This window comes from Cervus canadensis, chromosome 5 (genome assembly GCF_019320065.1).
Source record: "Cervus canadensis isolate Bull #8, Minnesota chromosome 5, ASM1932006v1, whole genome shotgun sequence".
Lineage (NCBI taxonomy): Eukaryota > Metazoa > Chordata > Mammalia > Artiodactyla > Cervidae > Cervus > Cervus canadensis.
The window spans coordinates 58,488,714-58,509,117 of record NC_057390.1 but is presented as its reverse complement, the minus strand read 5'-3'; the positions used below and the strand labels follow the sequence as shown (position 1 = coordinate 58,509,117).

General features: G+C 37.1%; 1 protein-coding gene across 6 annotated transcripts in view; it reads left to right on the top strand.

Annotated features, from left to right (window-relative positions):
• Nucleotides 1-20,404, top strand: part of LOC122441822 (WD repeat containing planar cell polarity effector) — a 269,354-nt gene that overhangs the window by 97,674 nt on the left and 151,276 nt on the right. For 5 of the 6 annotated variants that reach the window (XM_043468866.1, XM_043468869.1, XM_043468867.1 and 2 more), the window contains 4 exons: nucleotides 7,941-7,988; nucleotides 8,814-8,858; nucleotides 10,399-10,469; nucleotides 10,746-10,805. In XM_043468866.1, the coding sequence (XP_043324801.1) occupies nucleotides 7,941-7,988; nucleotides 8,814-8,858; nucleotides 10,399-10,469; nucleotides 10,746-10,805 (224 nt within the window). The remainder of the gene's footprint in view (nucleotides 1-7,940; nucleotides 7,989-8,813; nucleotides 8,859-10,398; nucleotides 10,470-10,745; nucleotides 10,806-20,404) is intronic. The other variant, XM_043468868.1, reaches the window with a different exon arrangement.

Here is a 20,404-nt window from a genome sequence, read left to right as displayed (position 1 = left end):
TCCCAAAAGGTTTTCAGTTGAATTTGCCCAGATCTATTATATGGGTCACTATGGCAGCTATAGCCTTAAGAATTGTTTTTTGTAAACCATGAGACTTGAATGTCAAAATTACTCCTTAATCCATGGACTGCAGAATGATTGTTGTTCTAGCAATCATAAAAACAACATTAATCTAATTGTACATCTTCTGTCAGTGTTCTTGAGCGACCAGATGCATCGTCAATGAACAGTAATATTTTGAAAGAAGTCTTGGTTTCTGAGCTGTAGGTCGCAATGGTAGGCTTAAATTATTCAGTAAGCCGTGTTATAAACAGATGTGCTGCCATCCAGGCTTTGCAGTTCCATTTATAGAGCACATCAGAGTGGATGTAGCAGAATCTTAAGGGCCCTGGGATTGGTTGTGCATTGGCTTCTACTTCAAGTCACTAGCGGCATTAGCCCCTAACAAGAGAGTCAGCCTGTCCTTCAAAACTTTGAAAACAGTCATTGACTTTTCCTCTCTAACTATGTAATTTCTAGATGGCATCTGCTTTCAATAGAAGGTCGTTTATCTACATTGAAAATTTGTTGTTTATCGTAGGCACCTTCGTTAATTGGGACTTAGCAGGTGGCTCAGTGATAAAGAATCCACCTGCCAATGCAGGAAACGCAGGAGATGTGGCTTCGATTCCTGGATTAGGAAGATCCCTTGGAGGAGGAAATGGCAATTGACCCCAGTATTCTTGCCTGGGAAATTCCATGGATGAAGGAGCCTGGCAGGCTATAGTCCATGGGGCTGCAAAAGAGCTGGACCCAACTGAGCGACTGAGCACAAGCACTTCATTAATTATTTTAGCTAGATCTTCTAGATCACTTGGTGCAGGTTCTACAAATACACTTGTTACTTCACCGTGTATTTTTATGTTCTGAGAATGGTTTCTTTCCTTAAACATTGTAAACCAGCCTCTGTTAGCTTTAGACATTTCTTCTGCAGCTTCTTCACCTCTCTTAGTCTTCATAAAATTGAAGAGTTAGGACCGTGTTTTGCATTAGGCTTTGGCTTATGGAATGTTATGGCTGATATGTCCAGGTCGCCAACTCTTTCTCCATTATCACCAATTAAAGTGTTTCTTATCATTTCTTATCATTTGTATGTTCAGTGGAGTAACACTTTTTCCTTTAAGAACCTTTCCTTTACAGTCACAACTTGTTTGTTTGACTCAGGAGGCCTAGCTCTCAGCCTATCTTGACTTTCAGCATGCATTCTTCAGTGTATATGTCAGTCATGTCCAACTCTTTGTGACCCCATGAACTGTAGCAGACCAGACTCCTATGTCCATGGAATTCTTCAGGCCAGAAAAATGGAGTAGTTTGCCATGCTCTTCTCCAGGGGATCCTCCCAATCCAGGGATCGAACCTGGGTCTCCCATATTGCAGGCAGTAAGCTTATGGGTCTCTCACATTCCTCAGTAAGCTTAATCATTTCTAACTTTTGGTTTAAGGTGATTTAAAGTGCAATTCTTCCTTTCACTTGGACACTCAGAGACCTCTGTAGGGTTATCAATTGGCTTAATTTTAATATTGCTGTGTCTTCAGGAATTGTTATTGTTATTCAGTTGCTAAATGCTGTTCAACTCTTTGCAACCCCATGGACTTCAGCATGCCAGGCTTCTCTGTCCTTCACTATCTCCAGGAGTTTGCTCAAACTCATGTCCATTGAGTCGGTGATGCTATCCAACCACTCATCTTCTGTCACCCCCTTCTGCTGCACTCAGTCTTTCCCATCATCAGGGTGTTTTCCACTGAGTTGGCTCTTCACATCAGGTGGCTAAAGTATTGGAGCTTCAGCTTCAGCATCGGTCCTTCCAATGAATATTCAGGACTGATTTCCTTTAGGATTGACTGGTTTGATCTCCTTGCAGTCCAAAGGACTCTCAAGAGTCCTCCAGCACCCCAATTTGAAAGCATCAATTCTTTGGCATAACTTTTATTTAGTAATAAATACACATTCAGAAAACTTCAGGAGATAAGAGAACAGGGAAGCCTGGCGTGCTGCAGTTCGTGGGGTTGGAAAGAGTCAGACACTGAGCCACTGAACAACAGCAACAAATGTATTCAGAAAAAACTCAAAGAGAAAAGCACAGTGTTATGAATAGCTGTCTCTGAAGAGTGGAAATACAGGAAACTAAACTATTTTGTTCTTGATTTTATACAATGAACAGGTTACTTCTGTAATCAAGAAGCCAAATTATATTGACATAGGCATAACAATGATAGAAAAAAAAAGGAAATGAATGCTATGACCAAAGACAGTGGTGCACACAGTTCCCAGGAGGCAATAAGATCTGCCCCAACTGGGTCTTCACCAGGGCTTCTCTGTTCTCCTCCCTGGGAACATTCCTTTTGAACCCATGTGCAATCCTACTTTTTTAGGGCTCAGCTTTACTAAGTCACCTAGAGAAGCCTTTGCTGCCATTGAGACTAAGTTCGTAACCCTCTTACATATTCTCATTATGTTTTAACATTTAAAGTAGTTTTTGAATTGAGGTATAATTGAGTTATAACATTAAGTTAGTTTCTAGCGTACAGCATAATGATTTGGTAAGTCTGGTTAACATCTACCACCATACGTGGTTATAATTCTTTTTTCCTGTGATAGAAAATGTTAATATTTATCTCTTTGCAATTTTAAAATATGTAATACATCGTTATTAACTGGAGTCACCATGCTGTACATGATATCGCCATGACTTGTTTATTTTATAACTGAAGTTTGTGCCTTTTGATACCCTTCACCCATTTCATCTACCCTCCCCTTCACTCTCCTGACTTTGGCAACCAGTCTGTTCCCTGTGTCTGTGAGCTTGTGGTTTATTTTTTTTTTAAGATTCTGCGTGTAAGTGGAGTCCTGTGGCATTTCTCTCTCTCTGACTTGTTTCAGTTAGCATAACGCCCTCAAGGTCCATTCAAGTTGTCACAAATGGTAGGATTTCATTCTTTTGATGGCTTAATTCCATTCTGAATATATACCACGTCTTCTTTATCCATTCATTTGTTGATGGGTACCTAGATCTTGGCTATTATAAATAATGCTGCAATGATCATGATATAATGGTACCTATATCTTTTTGAATTAATGTTTTTATATTACTTGGATAAATACCCAGAGGGGAAGTTGCTGGATCACATGATATTTCTACTGTTAATTTTTTGAGAATCCTGCTTACTGTTTTCCATAGTGAATACACCAATTTACATTTCCACCAGCAGTGCTGAAGTGTTCCCTGTTCTCCACATCCCTCACCAACATTTGTTGTTTCTTATCTTTTTGATAAATGTTATTCTAAATAATCTGAAATAATCACAAAGTTTTATCAAAAACTTGCTAGTACAAAGAATTTTTTTTCTTGAACCATTTAAGAGTAAGTTATCAACCTGATGCCTCACCACTCCCAAATACTTTAGTGTGTGTTTCCTAAAGAAAAAGTGTTGTCCAGCGTCACGTATATAACCATCAGAATCAAGAAATTAATGGTAATAATAGAACTACCATCTAACACTCAAGAGTTTCACCCATTGTCCTTTTTTAAAACAATTTATTTTTTGGTTGTGCAGGGTCTTCACTGCTGTGCGGACTTTCTCTAGTTGTGACGAGAGGGCTGTTCTGTAGCTGCACTGTGCAGCTTCTCATTGCTGTGGCTTCTCTTGTTGCAGAGCACAGGCTCTAGGCACATGGGCTTATGTAGTTGTGGCTCCCAGGCTCTAGAACGCAGGCTCAGTAGTTGTGGCACATGGGCTTAGTCGCTCAATGACACGTGGGTTCCTGGATCAGGAATCAAACCCATGTCTCCTGCATTGGTAGGCAGATTCTTTACCATTGAGCCACCAGGGAAGCCCTAATTATCCTTTTTTATAGAAAATGGTTGTTTAGAATTATGTTACATTTAGTTATCTTGTCTCTTTAGTCTCTAATTCTGGAAGAAATCCTTCAACTTTTTAATTTTTTAAAGTTTATTTTTTAACTTCTGTGACTTCAACACTTCTGAAGATTTTATACTGCATACTTCGTAGTATATCCCTAAATTTAGATACATTTGAAGTTTCCTCATAAGTAGGTGCAGATTATGCTTGTTTGGTGGGAAGTATACAGAAGAATAATGCTGTATTCTCAGTGTATCCTAACATGCAGTGCACAATTCCAATCCATGTCTTTACTGATGGTGTTCATGATCACTTGGTTAAGGTGGTGTCTGCTAGGCTGCTCCACTGCAAAGTTACTTTCTCCTTTAGAATTAATACTTTGTAAGGTGTTACCTTGAAAATATGTGAATATCTTATTCTTCATTAAACTTTAAATATATTTTTAATATGTATATGTATTTTTTAAAAACATGAGTGGTCTGTGATGATCTTTTATTTTATTTATTTATTTTGCCATGTGGGTTCTTAGTTCTCTGACCAGGGTTTGAACCCGTTCCCCTTGTATTGGAAGCACAGAGTGTTAACCACTGGACTGCCAGTTCAGTTCAGTTCAGTTCAGTCGCTCAGTTGTGTCCAACTCTTTGCGACCCCGTGAATTGCAGCACGCCAGGCCTCCCTGTCCATCACCAACTCTCAGAGTTCACTCAAACTCATGCCCATCAAGTCAGTGATGCCATCCAGCCGTCTCATCCTCTGTCGCCCCCTTCTCCTTCTGCCCCCAGTCCCTCCCAGCATCAGGGTCTTTTCCAATGAGTCAACTCTTCGCATGAGGTGGCCAAAGTACTGGAGTTTCAGCTTCAACATCAGTCCTTCCAATGAACACCCAGGACTGATCTCCTTTAGGATGGACTGGTTGGATCTCCTTGCAGTCCAAGGGACTCACAAGAGTCTTCCTCCAACACCACAGTTCAAAAGCATCAATTTTTTGGTGCTCAGTTTTCTTCACAGTCCAACTCTCACATCCATACATGACCACTGGAGAAACCATAGCCTTGACCAGATGGACCTTTGTTGGCAAAGTAATGTCTCTGCTTTTTAATATGCTGGCTAGGTTGGTCATGACTTTCCTTCCAAGGAGTAAGCGTCTTTTAATTTCATGGCTGCAGTCACCATCCGTATGATTTTGGAGCCCCCAAAAATAAAGTCTGACACTGTTTCCACTGTCTCTCCATCTATTTCCCATGAGGTGATGGGACCAGATGCCATGATCTTAGTTTTCTGAATGTTAAGCTTTAAGCCAACTTTTTCACTCTCCTCTTTCACTTTCATCAAGAGACTCTTTAGTTCCTCTTCACTCTCTGCCATAAGGGTGGTGTCATCTGCATATCTGAGGTTATTGATATTTCTCCCAGCAATCTTGATTCCAGCTTGTGCTTCTTCCAGCCCAAGGTTTCTCATGATGTTCTCTGCATATAAGTTAAATAAGCAGGGTGACAATATACAGCTTTGATGGACTCCTTTTCCTATTGGGAACCAGTCTGTTGTTCCATGTCCAGTCCTAACTGTTGCTTCCTGACCTGCATACAGTGGTCTGGTATTACCATCTCTTTCAGAATTTTCCACAGTTTATTGTGATCCACACAGTTGAAGGCTTTCGTGTAGTCAATAAAGCAGAAATGCCAGGGAAGTCCCTAAATATATTTTTAACTTAATTTGTCCCTATGGGCTCAGGTACCATTTTATTCGGTGATTTTAATCCATTAGTACCATTATTTATTCTGATGTTTAAGTTGTCCCTGAGTGGTCAGTGGGACACCTTGCAAGCTGACTTCTCTTATCATTGTGCCACGTCCCTGTCAATACTTGGGCATTTCCATTCTTTCTGGCATAACAGATCTGATCTATCAGACTGTTATTACATTGATACCTTCCCTTCCTCAGTGCTAGAATCGGCCTGTTCTCTAAGGAGCTTGGTTCCTTTTGGAGGAGAATGGTTTCTAGAAGCCAAGGTTTGCTTCAGGTACACTCATTGCTCTTGGAGTGTTGTTTCTCCCAGGCAGTGTCAGTGGCCAGAGCTTAGGGTATGTATGTATGTATGCATACACACTTACTTGCATCCACATTCACATCTGTACTTCTGTATACTGAAAACCATCAGTTCACACCAGTACCTTAAATTCTAACCTATCACCACAGGGTTCATTCTGATGTTCTCTTTTTTTAATATTTGTACTTCTCACACAGTGGGAGAGCTGGGGCTTCCGTATCTTTATTTTATTTATTTAAAATCACTCTGTATGCAGACAGTCTTCTATCTCTTTGGCAACTCTCTTCCTTGCGTGGATATCTTTGTAGGTTCTGACACCCTTTGTTGGGCTCCCCCTGTGTGTAGATGTCCTCCACACTTTATTCAGCCTCTGACAGCCAACACGAGGCCGTTGCTCCTACGAACGTCCCTCTCTCCCTGCTCGGGCTCTGACGTACCACGTCAGGCTCATTCTCTGTATCCCCACCTTGTCCTGCTTTTGTTTTAAGAGCCATACTCTGGTCCAAATGCAGTAGTTCAGACTTGTGCACAGAATTCATGGCCACTTGTTATCTTCAGAGTTCTATTCTAGAGTTGTAATATTTGGATGCATGAAATGATGGAATATTGGAGGATATTAACTGTGTACAATAATGCATATGGTTCTTAGATTTTTTTTTTTTCAAGAATCTTTTTATTATTCCTGGGTCGGGAAGATCCCCTGGAGAAAGGATAGGCTACCTACTCCAATATTCTTGGGCTTCCCTTGTGGCTCAGCTGGTAAAGAATCCGCCTGCGGTGTGGGAGACCTGGGTTCGATCCCTGGGTTGGGAAGATCCCTTGGAGAATGAAAAGACTACCCACTCCAGTATTCTGGCCTGGAGAATTCCATGGACTGTATAGTCCATGGGGTCACAAAGAGTTAAAAACAACTGAGCGATTTTCACTCACTTTATTGAAGTATTATATATATATTGAAAAGTGTAAAGATTACAAAGATGTGTTTTGAACTATCAAAGAGTGAACATAGCCGTAAAATCTTCACCTAGGTCAAGAAATAAAATATCGTTATCCTAGGAGCCTGACCCGTGACCTTTCCCTGGCATTCCTTATTAGAGACTGTCAATATGACCAACAGAAATAAACTGCACTCTTTAAATTATATGTCTCAATTAGTGGCATAATGAAAAAAATGGAACTTCAGTAAGTATACACGATTGACTCTTTTGAAAAAGTATATTGGAGAAGTTAATTATAGCTTTTTGGGGAGAAGTTTTATCCTTCAGTTTGAGAAAGTTCAGAGCAGTCAGTCACTAGGGGGCAGCCTGCACTGCTTCCACTTTAGAAATAGTTGTATCCTTTTGTTAGTAACTTGGATTATTTTTCATGGAAGGAAGCAAATGTTACCTCAAAGAAAGAAGTATTTCGGTATTCACAGATAGGAAGAAAATGGACACAGTTACTTTATTCTCCTGTAAATCAACTGCAAGGACAAATTCCGTGGTTAAATCTCTTTCAGCATTTAGGAAAGCTGGCTTTGCTTTTGTAACCCCGGCAGAGCATCTGAATTTGAATGGGTTCAGAAGGGTTTTTGAGTCTAAACAAGCTTCAGATAATTTATCCACACCTTCCTTTAATCCTTCCTTTTCTGCAGATTTCCCCCAAGTACCCTTCTGGATTCAAGTTAAGTCAGAGAAAAAAAAAAAAGGCACAGCTCAGAATTCTTCTAGCCACTTCCATTTGGTATTGCTTAGTGGTAGTTCCTTTTGGTAGTGCCCTGTGAAAAATATCAGAGAAAGCTTGAGAGAAAAAGTTGGTCATCCTTGACATCAGTTCTTTACCCTTCCTTTCCTCATGCCCTTCTAGTTTTGTATATTTCTTTTCTAAGTGGACTGATAAACTTTGCATTTCATGCATATCCCTAGAATAGATGAACCCATGTCCGGATAATTGTTGTCTTCTCGTTCTCCATAACTTTTTACTATAATCTAATGTTATTTCTTCCTTTCTATAGATAGAGACATTGGGATCTACCAGTATTATGACAAGAAAGAGCCATCAGGTAAAGTATCTGTTCTACTGAACTGATTTTTATAAACTTACTATTCTAAATTATAAAATACTGACTTAAAAACTCTGTTTTTATGCACTTTAAATTCTAGAATTTTGAGAAAGTTTACTCCAATTCTTTAGAAAAATGCTGAAGTTAATATCTGTTTTATGTAAAATAAAGCAGTATTGAGAAAATGCTATAGCAGAACATGAAAATTTTCATTTTACTTCTGATTAAACTGATAACTGGACAGTATGTTCTCGTTTTTTTATCACTGTCCCAGTAGAGGGCATTGTTAATGCATGGGTCCCACTAATGCTGGTCTCCTGGATCCTTACCTGATATCTGGAATAGGCATTTCTGAGTGAATGATCAATTTTCTTTATCTGATTAATCCTGTTAATCCCAGAAGTTTCTTGATGGGCCAAAAGGTCTTCCCAGCTAGAGTTACTTCCTTTTTGGTCTCTGTTGAAGTGGAGCTTGTGTGGGCATCCCAGGTGCTTAGCTTGGTGGTTAATAGGCTGACTTCATGGTTCTGATGACAGACTGAAGTAGCTTCTGTTCTGGGCTCAGTTGCAGTTCCCTTTCCCTATCTGATGAGATTGCAAACTCAGGATATTGGCCCACCCGTTGTGCTGTGTAAGCCTTTTCACTTCAAATTTAGGAAATCTTCCATGAAATGAAAACATCCAAATTATGGCATTTTCCAACTGCCTTTTAAAAAGTTTAGCATAATTTATTAATCTCAATAATGTGCATATGCACATATAAAATTAAGTATAATAAAAGTAATTTCCACCTTTTTGTCTTTTTTCTAATCATCTGCAAAATCAGCAACAGATCATGGTAACTTAGAAGAAAAGCAGAGACTGGCAGAATGTAAGTTTACTTTATATTTTTTTGAATTATTATAAAACTGGAATTTTAATATCCCTGAAGATTCTGTCTTAAAAACATATTTTAAGCTGTCTGTACAAATAGGAAATGTTATTCCTTCCAAATTTCTTAAAAATTTCTATTGTTTAGGTGCATAAACATATGAGTAAGAATTATATTGTTAGAAATTTCTGATTTAGACCATTGAAATCTCTCTCAACTTTTGGTGAGATATGTGCTTATGTAAACAGCATAAGCTTATGATATAAGCTTATGACTAAGATATATGCTTTTGTATTTCTTAATGAACTGCATTTATCTTATTTAATATACTTAAACTAAGTGTACTATGGTTCTGTTAACATTTTATTATCCACATTATACCTAAATTATTATTTTGTTTTAACCATTGTAAGAAAATAAGATTTGTAATTATCAGTATTAACATTTTATTCTCTCTAGTCTTTACTAATTTCAAATATATAAACATGTTATATATGTAATATGGCTACAGTATAATATGGCTAAAATATGACTTTTATTTAGAATATAAGCGGGGCTAAATATTCTACTTGTTCTCATTTTAAATGGTCAAGCTAACATTTAGCTTTTAAAAATACTGTATTAGTACGTGTGGCAGAGATTTGAAACTTTTTACATATGCTCTGCACATTGTAAATTATGTTTATAGAAGTCATTAATTTGCTTAAATAAAACAGCATTCTCCTATAAAAATTTTAATGTCTGTATATATTTTATACTACATATATATGCACATAAAACACATGTGCACACATTTAAAATTGTTTAGGAAAATTCAGAGATGAATTCATTTTTGTGATGAAATAGGTGTCATATCACTGTAATGAATTTATTATTTTTTAATTCTTTTAAACAGAACTTTTTAGTTTGTTTTCGGCTATCATTGAGATTCTCCTAAATAACTTAACTTTTAAAACAAAGCAAAGGCTTATCATTATTGAATTGTGTAGATTTTAGAGAGAATTATTTTATGTAGAAAAGAGCACTATTAGTGTCTAATTTATTAAAATTTAGATTTCCCTCAATGTGTGATGCTTAATTTTAAATTCATTTTCTGTGTATTATTTTTAAAATTTTATTTCTTTCCTCACTATTCATTTACTTGTAGGAGTTTTCAGATCTGATAGATTATTTGCAGAGTTTAGAATTTCTTTTGTATTGAATTTTTTAATTATTTATATGAAAATAAATTTGCTTCTGTGGTAAAGAGTGGATCATTAACTGTTACATACTAGGTTCACAAGCTTTGAAAACTTTCCCAGGGATTCTCTGAGCATTGTTAGTTGTCATCATAAAATTATGATCATGGAGATTGTTTTGTGGTAAAAATCCTGTTTCTATGACAAAGCCTTTCAAAGGCTGTCATTTGATGATGGAAATGAAGGCTACTTCCTTTCAAGTAAGGAGGTGTTTTATTTTAATCTTCCTAAGGCACACTGCTCAGCAGAGTTTCCTTTTTAAATCATGTTCAGCTAACTGTAGTACATGTTTTGTTTTCCAGCACGAGATTTTCCATGGACGCTCAAAAACAGACGCCCAGAAAAACTTCGAGACTCACTCAAGGAGTTGGAGGTATCTTTCCAAAAGTTTCAAAAATGGCAACGAACAAATCTGTTTTAAAACATCTTTCAACAGCTTTAATTGTCATAAAGGATCAGTTCTCGTGGTGATGATAGTGTTGCTTTTGTCCAGTGAGGAGTTCCAAAACAGTTGCATCTTTGTGTGGCATGCTGATATATATATATATATATATATTTTTTTTTTTTCTGCTTGCAAATCAGAAGCTCTTTAACTGATAACGACAATGTGTATAGCCAACTGCAGTCTCGCTTTTTCTGTTTCCTTCAGGAGCTGATGCAAAACAGTCAGTGTCTGCTGAGCAAATGGAAGAACAAATATGTCTGTCAGGTAAAAAGGCTTGACATGCTTTCGCAGTGTTTAACCAGTGGAGCTGAAAACTATGCGGTAATTGGTATTCTTGTGTTATGATAGGTAATGGACATAAACTTTTCAGGAGCAGGTATTTCATAGTTTGAATTCTAGTCATTCTAGAACTAACATTTGATTGACTCAGGCTGCCTCATTAATGAGTATAGTTGACACTATAAGCACGAATAACCATTTTTTCAGATGGTATTTTTTGTCATAGATTTAATCGTATTTTTGAATGAAGGTGAGACCATGGGAGAAAAAGTTTTTTGACCACTCTTGCAAGCATTTGTGCACAGCATGCTTACGGAAATTGACAAGCCAACTAGCATTAGACCTACCATAAGACATTTGCTGTAACTTTTCGAATCCTCTAAGCTGCACTGTTTAATATGGTAGCTAATAGTCACCTGTGGCTATTTAAATGTAAATTTAAAATAATTTAAATTAAAAATTCAGTTCCTCAGTTGCACTACCCACATTTTAAGTGCTCAGTCACCACGTATTATCATGTAGACAATATAGCTACAGAGCATTTCCATCATGTAATGTTCTTTGGGATAGGACTATTAGAGCATGGACAAGGTGAGGTACATGTTGAATGGGTCTAGATTCAGGACATAATAATCGCTTGTCCACTGATCACAAAATAATGGACAAATGTCTCAGCTGTGTCAGTAGGCTTAAAAAATACTATCTGCCTGGAAAAATGTTACTTGCTTATGATAAAAAGTCATTAGTCATATTCTACTCATACATGTAGTTGAAGTTACATCAGTACTACTCATAATTATAGCTATTTTATGGAATTAAATATCCTGCATCAACTCAAATTCTTACTGGTTTACAATGTGATTTACATATTTTAGGTCTGACTACCCTTGTTTGAAGTTTAGACCTGTGGCTCCATCCATAAATCTATAACATTGAATTTGTAGTAATTACAAACTTATCTTAATCTACTATTTAAGTGAGTATAGACTCTCATTTTAGTGGACTCTAGTGTTTCCTCATTTTTTGTTTAAACTAGTCTCCTTTTACTCAGAAAAGTGACTTTATTTACCTCCTCAACCATCACAATTAGAACTTTTCAGAGACTGCTTACAAAGCTGAATTAATATTTTAGAACCATAATACTTCTTAAAATGAACTTAGGATATTGTTGAAAAGAGTGCTTAAAATAAACAGGATATTGTTGAAAAGGATGAAATTATTTAAAAATTCATAATTTGTTTTCATAAAAGTTTTAATCAAACTTTAAAACTTGAATACAAAATATGTACCAGAAAGTTTTAAACTTAGTACAACTCAAATTGTACTTCTCAATGTCATTACTCACTTTAAAAGCTGGTTCAAAATTCCTTGACTGGAGGGCAAGCCTACCACCTATAGCAAGAGGTGTGCCTCATGGCCTCCACCCTTACCATTGCACAGGTAAGTTGGAACTTGTCAGGCATCTTAAAATATGCAGTGGAGCATCCCACTAGGCAATACTTTTAAAATAGACTTTATTGTATTTTAATTTAATAAGCAGGTTTGTGTGTACATGTGTATGGGAGAATATGAAGAGGGATATCCCTCACTGTTGAATTAATTAAACTCCGAAAATGAATTTGCATGATAGAATATATATAAAATTACTGTCATCATTTACAGCAACCTGATAATACTGATTTCTTAGGCCGTTGTACCAATGACTCTGCTTTTAACACTTCCAATGGAACTTATCTTTATGTTCTGTCATATTTTGTACTTTCTTTCTATGATTGATATGATATTCTTTAAATTAACCTTTTAATATCAGCACATCTTTGGTGTGATATATTTCAACAAGATAACTTGACCTTCTCTGCCCACAAGTCCAGGTTAGTCTCCACATCATTAGGGCCTATTTTTTAAAATTTATTTATTTATTTTAATTGGAGGATAATTACTTTACAATATTGTGATGGTTTTTGCCATACATCAGTAGAATCGGCCATAGGTATACATGTGTCCCCTCCATCCTGAACCTCCCCCCCCCAACCCCGCCCCGACCTCCATCTGCATCCTATCCCTTCAGATTGTCACAGAGCACCAGCTTTGGGTGCCTTACCTCATCCATCAAACTCACACTGGTTATCTGTTTTACATATGCTAATGTATATGTTTCAGTGCTGTTCTCTCAAATCATGCCACCCTCTCCTTCTAGGCCTTTGAAAGACCTCCTAGCATTATCCACCCACTTCCTCAGTTTCTAGACAGGACTATTAGCGACGTCTTCTGAAAATATGTTTGTCTTATTCTTAAAGATCTCTAGTAGGACAGTAAATTAAAAATTTGGTGCTCAAGCTAAATTTTCAGAAGGATCCCCTTAACCTTTTGTTAGTTGGAAAATAAGCAAACCATCTCTACAGACTCTCCAGGGGGGTCCCCTTTTTTGTGCATTATTTGTGACTCTAAAGATAACATGAGCTTAAATTTTTATTAATAATTTCTCCATGTATTTAACCCTAAAATGGCAGCAGTTGACCACAACATAATATTCTGTAACTCTTAGAAAAGAAGTGGAAAAAGTTCCTCAGTATCGTGGTGCTAAACATAATTGTACTCTTCAGTTTCTGACTGTGGCCACTCCTTAACTAATGTAAATCTTTTAGCGCCACCTGCCCCTCTTCCCCAGGAAAGGGACAACTTTAGGCTATATGGAGTTTCTCATGGTTATCTTCTTTTCAAGGGATCCTTATTTCTTCAAAAGGTTCAATTGTTCAGGATTTAGCAAGGCATCTACAACAACATAAAGAATTTCAGAAGATGCAATCTGAGCCTGGATTTTTCCCTCTGATGAATGTTTTTTTTTTTAATGGGTTATCATTATTGTCAAAGCTAAGTTCATGTTGTTGATTCAGTGACACATAAATTGTACCATTTAAAAACTAATTCCTTCTACTTGTAAATTCAGAACAGTTTATAAATCTAGACTTACCTATACATACATTCTTTATGAAATTGTCTTTTGAAGGTGGTTTTTCAGACTGTACCTATTCCTAGTTTGAAATAAATAAAAAGTGAGATATAATTTAGAGTTGTAGTTTCACTAGCTATCACATATATTTCTCATTGTTTTTATGGTCTCCTAAAATTATTTTGAGAAAATGTTTAATAATTTCTTGTTTTGAATTTCTTAATTGATTTTCCAAACTATTCTTAGGGAATAATAGTTTCAGCATTAATGTACTATTAAATTGTACATTGCTGAGGTGAAAATTTTTAATTCCTTAAATTGTTCTTTAAGTCACATTGATGTTTTCAGATTACTACATAAGTAGTTAAAAGGAATATAATTATTAAGATAGATTTAGCTTCATGTATATTGATTTTAGGTTAAATTGTTTAAATCACATATATACATTCAACTATAAAAGTATGATATAGTCATCTTTACCCTGATTTCTTTCTATATTTGTTTGACATTTTCTGATACAATTTTAAAATGCCAAGAAAAGATAGTTTTCTTTTTAAGTTCTTATCATAAATTACTTGACAGGCTATGTAAAAGTAGAAATTATTTTCCAAGCCTGTCACAGATGAACTGTGACCTTATGGAGCTCATTTAATCATGACTTCCTCAGTTGTAGAATGTATAGTATCATTACCTGATCTTTCATTTTAACAACTTGTATGAAAACCAATTTTGGTTTTGTCATAAAACAATAATTGACAAACCGTGGTTTTAAGTTACAATTACTAGTAATAGCATTTTATTTATAACAAAACCCATCACACAGTATTTACTGACAGGCACTTCAGTGCCACCGTTGTGGGAGGCAATAAAAATGTGTATAAAGTGTGAGCTGAGTTGCCAGCATAATCTAGTCAAGGAAAAGAGATATATAAAATCACTGGGATGCTAGTGAGTGCTGAGTTGTGTGACACTAAGTTAAAAAGATAGTAAGAATTCACATGTTGATGTTTGGTAGAAATCAACACCATACTGTAAAGCAATTATCCTTCAATGAAAAATAAATACTTTTTTTAAAAAGTAAGAATTTAGAGAAAGCACAGAGATTAACCTGACAGTTGGGATGTAGGCTAAAACATGAAAACCAGAGGTGGTTTGTGCAAAAGGCGAATGAAATGGGATAATTATTTTCTGAAAACAACAAACTAGGGGGTTTCCGGACTTGAAGATGCTGAGCACAGAGTAGAAGATGCCCAGGCTGAAAATAACAGAGAATAAGTTAAGAGTCTGTATCTGCAATGGTGAGATCTTCCCCTGCTCCTTCCCTCCTCCAGCACTGAGGTTTATATCTCACTGTAACTTGGAGGATTCCTCTCTAACAAAGTAGATTATTACTCCCAGTTCAGTTCAGTTGCTCAGTCATGTCAAACTCTTTGCGACCCCATGGACTGCAGCACGCCAGACTTCCATGTCCATCACCAATTCCCAGAGCTTTCTCAAACTCATGTCCATTGAGTCGGTGCTGCCATCCAACCATCTCATCCTCTGTCGTCCCCTTCTCCTCCTGCCTTCAATCTTTCCCAACATCAGGGTCTTTTCAGATGAGTCAGGTCTTTTCATCAGGTGGCCAAAGTATTGGAGTTTCGGCTTCAGCATCAGTCCTTCTATTGAATATTCAGGACTGATTTCCTTTAGGATAGGCTGGTTGGATCTCCTTGCTGTCCAAGGGACTCTCAAGAGTCTCCTCCAACACCATAATTCAAAAGCATCAATTCTTTGGTGCTCAGCTTTCTTTATAGTCCAACTCTCACATACATACATGACTACTGGGAAAAACCATAATTTTGACTAGACGGACCTTTGTGGGCATAGTACTGTCTCTGCTTTTTAATATGCTGTCTAGGTTGGTCATAACTTTGTTTCAAAGGAGCAAGTGTCTTTTAATTTCATGGCTGCAGTCACAATCTAGTCATTTTGGAGCCTCCCAAAATAAAAGTCTGTCACTGTTTCCATTGTTTCCCATCTGTTTGCCATGAAGTATTGGGACCAGATGCCATGATCTTAGTTTTCTCAATGTTGAATTTTAAGTCAAGTTTTTCACTCTCCTCTTTCACCCTCATTAAGAGGCTTTTTTGTTCCTCTTTACTTTCTGTCATTTGAGTGGAATCATCTGTACATCTGAGGTTGTTGATGTTTCTCCCGGCAATCTTGATTCCAGCTTGTGATTCATCCAGCCCGGGCTTTTGTATGATGTACTCCAAATATAAGTTAAATAAACAGGGTGACAGTTTACAGCCTTTTTATACTTCTTTCCCAATTTTGAACCAGTCACTTGTTCCATGTAAGGTTCTATAGACAGAACTAAATTCAGGGAATTAAAGTTAATTCCCACAGAGAAATATGAGAAGTTCTTGAATTTTTGAAACAAGAATTGGTTGCTATTTGGAAAATGAATACTCAAGGAAAAGGAAAGGAGCTGTTGCAAATTAAAAATATGACAGCATAGATAGAAAAACTAGTAGAGGAATTGAAAGATAAAACTATTAGTAAAATATCCCTATAATGCAGAACAGAGTGACAAAAGAACATAGTAGTGAATGGTAGGCAATATAAAATAGAAAAATTAGAGTAGCAGGTTGATCCAATATCTTACTCATGATAGAAAATAGGAGGGAAGAAACAAACAACAAAAGTAATAAAATTTCCCAGAACAGGAGGATGTTTGTTTCCAGTTTGAAAGGACTCAGGGGTTGAAAAAGATTAATATCAAGGTATATATTGTGAATTTTAGAAAATCAAAGTTAAAGAGAAGATCCAAAAAGTTTTCACAGTAAAAAAAAAAAAAGTAAAAGTACATACAAAAGAATGGGAATCAGACATGACTTCTCAATAGCAACACAAAGAGTTAGAAGACTGTGGAATCAAAATTCTGAAGGGAAGTGATCTTTAGCCTAGAATTCTATTTCTAGAATTCCAGATTGACGTTAAAGCAAGTACATTTTCAGGCTAGCTAGCACTCAGAAAATCTTGCCTACCTGCCATGGATTTTTTCTTAGGAAGTTACTGGAAGATATGCTTCTCTAAAGCAACAGAATGAACCAAGAAACAAGATTCTTAGGATTCAGGAAATGGAGAAACTTACACAGGAGAGAAATGAAATCTTAGGATGACTGTGCCTTAGACCTAGAGAGCCACTGATCCAAATTAGGGCAGGATACAGAAGGTTCTCTTAGCGATGTTGGAGGGAGGGAAGAAAAGGAACTGATAGATCTGGTATCTGATCTGATCTAGGAGAATTAATAATAATAATAATATCATTTAATAAGAGATAAAATATATAGGATAATTACATATTACTGATAAAAAATCAGTAAGTAATGATTACTGCAAGAAATAACATATGTGGAAGACATTGCTAGCTGCTTGTCCAATATCCAGTTGTCTTATGAACCAACCCTATTGTTCAGAGTGGCAAAATGACCAACTTAAAGTACTTAGCTTCCCTGTTGCTTTTGAAACTAGAGGTGACCCTAGGAGGCACTTTTGGTCAGAGTAAGCAGAGGTCCCTGGTAGGATTTACAAGAAAGCTTACGTTTTTAAAAGTAACATTTCTGTACAGTGTTTTAAAATCAGAATTAATGCTCCCCCTAAAGACTTATAATGAGCAAAATATCAGAATTTTAAAGAAAGATTGCATGTTTTTTACCAACTTTTTCTGTTGCCTGGGACTTCCAGGCTCCACAGAGCACTTTACTGCCTCCTATGAGGGCAGAGTAGGACATTCAAATTAGAGGTATTTTCCACAGACCACTGCCCCATCCAAAAATATGTCTTCAACAGGCTGAGACATTTGAAATTCGTCTACTGCTCATTTTCGGTATGAGAAGTTCTCATGTGTGCTATGGAACATACTCAGAAGTTAGTCTTTAAGACGTTAACAATAAAATGTCCACCCACTGACCCACTAACAGCTTACAGAAAAGCAAAATATTGTACAAATATTGCATTCTTTAAATATATTTTTACATATAAAATACATGTACTTACTATACCTATGTATTATGCTAGACTCAACGGGGATGTGCGTTTTCAACTTTTGCTCTTCGAGTCTGGATCTGAAATATGCCTGAAGGGGCCTGCTTTTTGACCATTCTTTCACTCAAGGCATATATATATTTAGTGCCTACTGTATGCCAGATAGAATTCTCATTGCTGGGGATGCCAGTGAGTAATAAAACAGATGAAAATGACCATTATTCCTATTCCCCTGTAACTTAAGTTCTAATGGGGCAGACAATCAAGAAAAGATGGGCAAGTAAGAAAGTATATAATAAAAACTGTTAGAGAAAAATATAGCAAGAAAAATAGGAAGTATGTGTGGGAGATGGTAGGGCAGGATGGGCCTGATATCTGGTGACCAAGAAAGATACCATGTGATTAAGACATAAATGAGCAAGCCACAGAAGGTATCTGGAGAAGAGGATTCCAGAGGTGCCGAGATGGGAATATATGTGGCATGTTTTGAAGAACAGCAGAGAGTCAATGTGACTGAAGTGGGATGAGCAAGGAGAAGAGCAGTAGGAATTGAGATTGGAGAGGAAATGAGACAGTGGTTACATAGGGCTTTCCAGGCCTTTGAAAGAACTTGGCTCTTACTCTTAAGTATGATTAGAAAGTCTTGAGGGGTTTTGAGCTGAGAAGGGACTCGATCTGATATACTTTTTAACTGGGTAACTGGCACTTTTCATGGGAACAAATTGAAGGATGCAAAGATCAAATCAGGACCATCAGTTAGAAGGCTGTTGCCATGGTCCAGGTGAGACATACAGTAGTTTTGACTGGATGGAGCAGTTAAGTGGTGAGAAGTGGCCAGATGCTGCTGATGGTCAAATGTGGAGAATAAAAATTCCTGAGCAATTAGAAGAATGGACATTTACTGAGTTGGTGAAACTTGAGAAGAGGCATTTTTGAGGGGAATATCAAGAGTTCAGTTTTGGACATGAGTGTTTGAAATGCCTATTTAGATATTCAAGTAGAGAAGACAGTTGGGTATACGAATCTGTAGTTTAGAGAAATGCTTGGGCTGGTGATAGAAATTTGGGAGACAGCAACGCAGTTGGTATTAAAGCCAGGAATTCATTGAAGAATGCCAGGGAGTGAGTGTAGTCAGAGAACTAGAGGAGGCAGAACAGCTGAGTTCTGGGTCCTCGGGCTTTGGGGATTGGAGAGAGAGAGAAAAGGAGAGGTGCGGAAAGGAGACTAATAAGGAGTAGCTGAAGAGGTGGAGCACCTGAAGGGAATGTTTTTCCCTTCTCCCTGGAAATGAGATTTCAGGAAGAAAGCCTTTGAGTATGTAACATACCAGTAACAAGTTGACTGAGATGACCATTGGAAGGAGCACAGAGGTCATTGGTGACCTAGGTAAGAGCAGGTTCAGTAGATGGTATGGGTGGAAGCCTGACTGGAATATATTTAAGGAATATGGGAGGATAGAAATTAGGGGTTTATAACATTAGAAAATATAATGTTATAAAGGAAAATGGAGAAATAGGACAGTGCTTGTGAGAGAGTTGGGGTTAAAGGGGGTTTTTATTTCTCTTTTAGATGTAAGAAATAACTTCTCTTTCTGTTGGTAAGCAAATAGGAGTAGGAAAATTGGTCCTGAAACGGGAAAAATTAATCGCTGGAGTAATGTTGACCAAAAGCTACTTAATAAAGGGAGAGGGGATGAAAAGTAGGTGCCTGGTACCTGTAGATGTCATGGAACTGTCTTTTCACCCATGGATAGCCTAACGCCATCTTTCTTGTTCTGTGAGGAAAAGCAAACTTTTGTTTGGTTAAGTAATGACTTTTTAGGTTTCTGTTACTTTTTTTTTTTTTTAAGGTTTCTGAATGCAACTCTAAGTGACATACATATTTAGAAATAGGATGGTAGAATCAGGAGAAATGACCAAGAGTTGATTGGTTATGTTTGAGCATGGGATGAGAGGCTGTGGTGGAATAAAGACAGTTAACAGCTGCTTTAATTCCAAGTATTCTTTGACATTTTAACAATTTATGTGTGTGTTTTTTCAATTGAAATACTTTTTAAACATGCCCAGTGTGCTTCTGTGAAGCAGATGTCAGGATAGTACTAGGACTGCAGTGATTGATGGGGAGATGGGAAAGATAAAGGGGAAGGAATCAGGTGGGAGATCCTTTTGACTGTGATGCTGGTCTGAACACTAAGCAAGGAGAAGAAGGGACTGGATTATAAAGAGCCTCAGACTGCAGCATGTTGCTCAGAAAGCTTCAGCCACAGGAGAGTTCCTGAACCAAACCTGCTCATTAGGGGAGTCCCCTGTTGGACTAGTACCACACCATGCTCAGTCATTGGCTAGTAGCCACCTGGGAAATATTTGGACTTTGTCAGTCAGCTGTGCTCCCAGCCTTTGTTCATCCTTAAGGAGCTCTGAGTGAGGCACGTCCATGGCCATCAAGAGTGTATACCTATATTTTTGTGTATGCATGATAATCTTGTACTCAGGTGTATACCTGTGTAATCTTAATATCGTGCCCTAATACCTTCTTTGGCAAAAGAAAAATTATTCCTTTCCACAATGAATAGAAAATTTACAGTGTATCTTGACTGATTCAA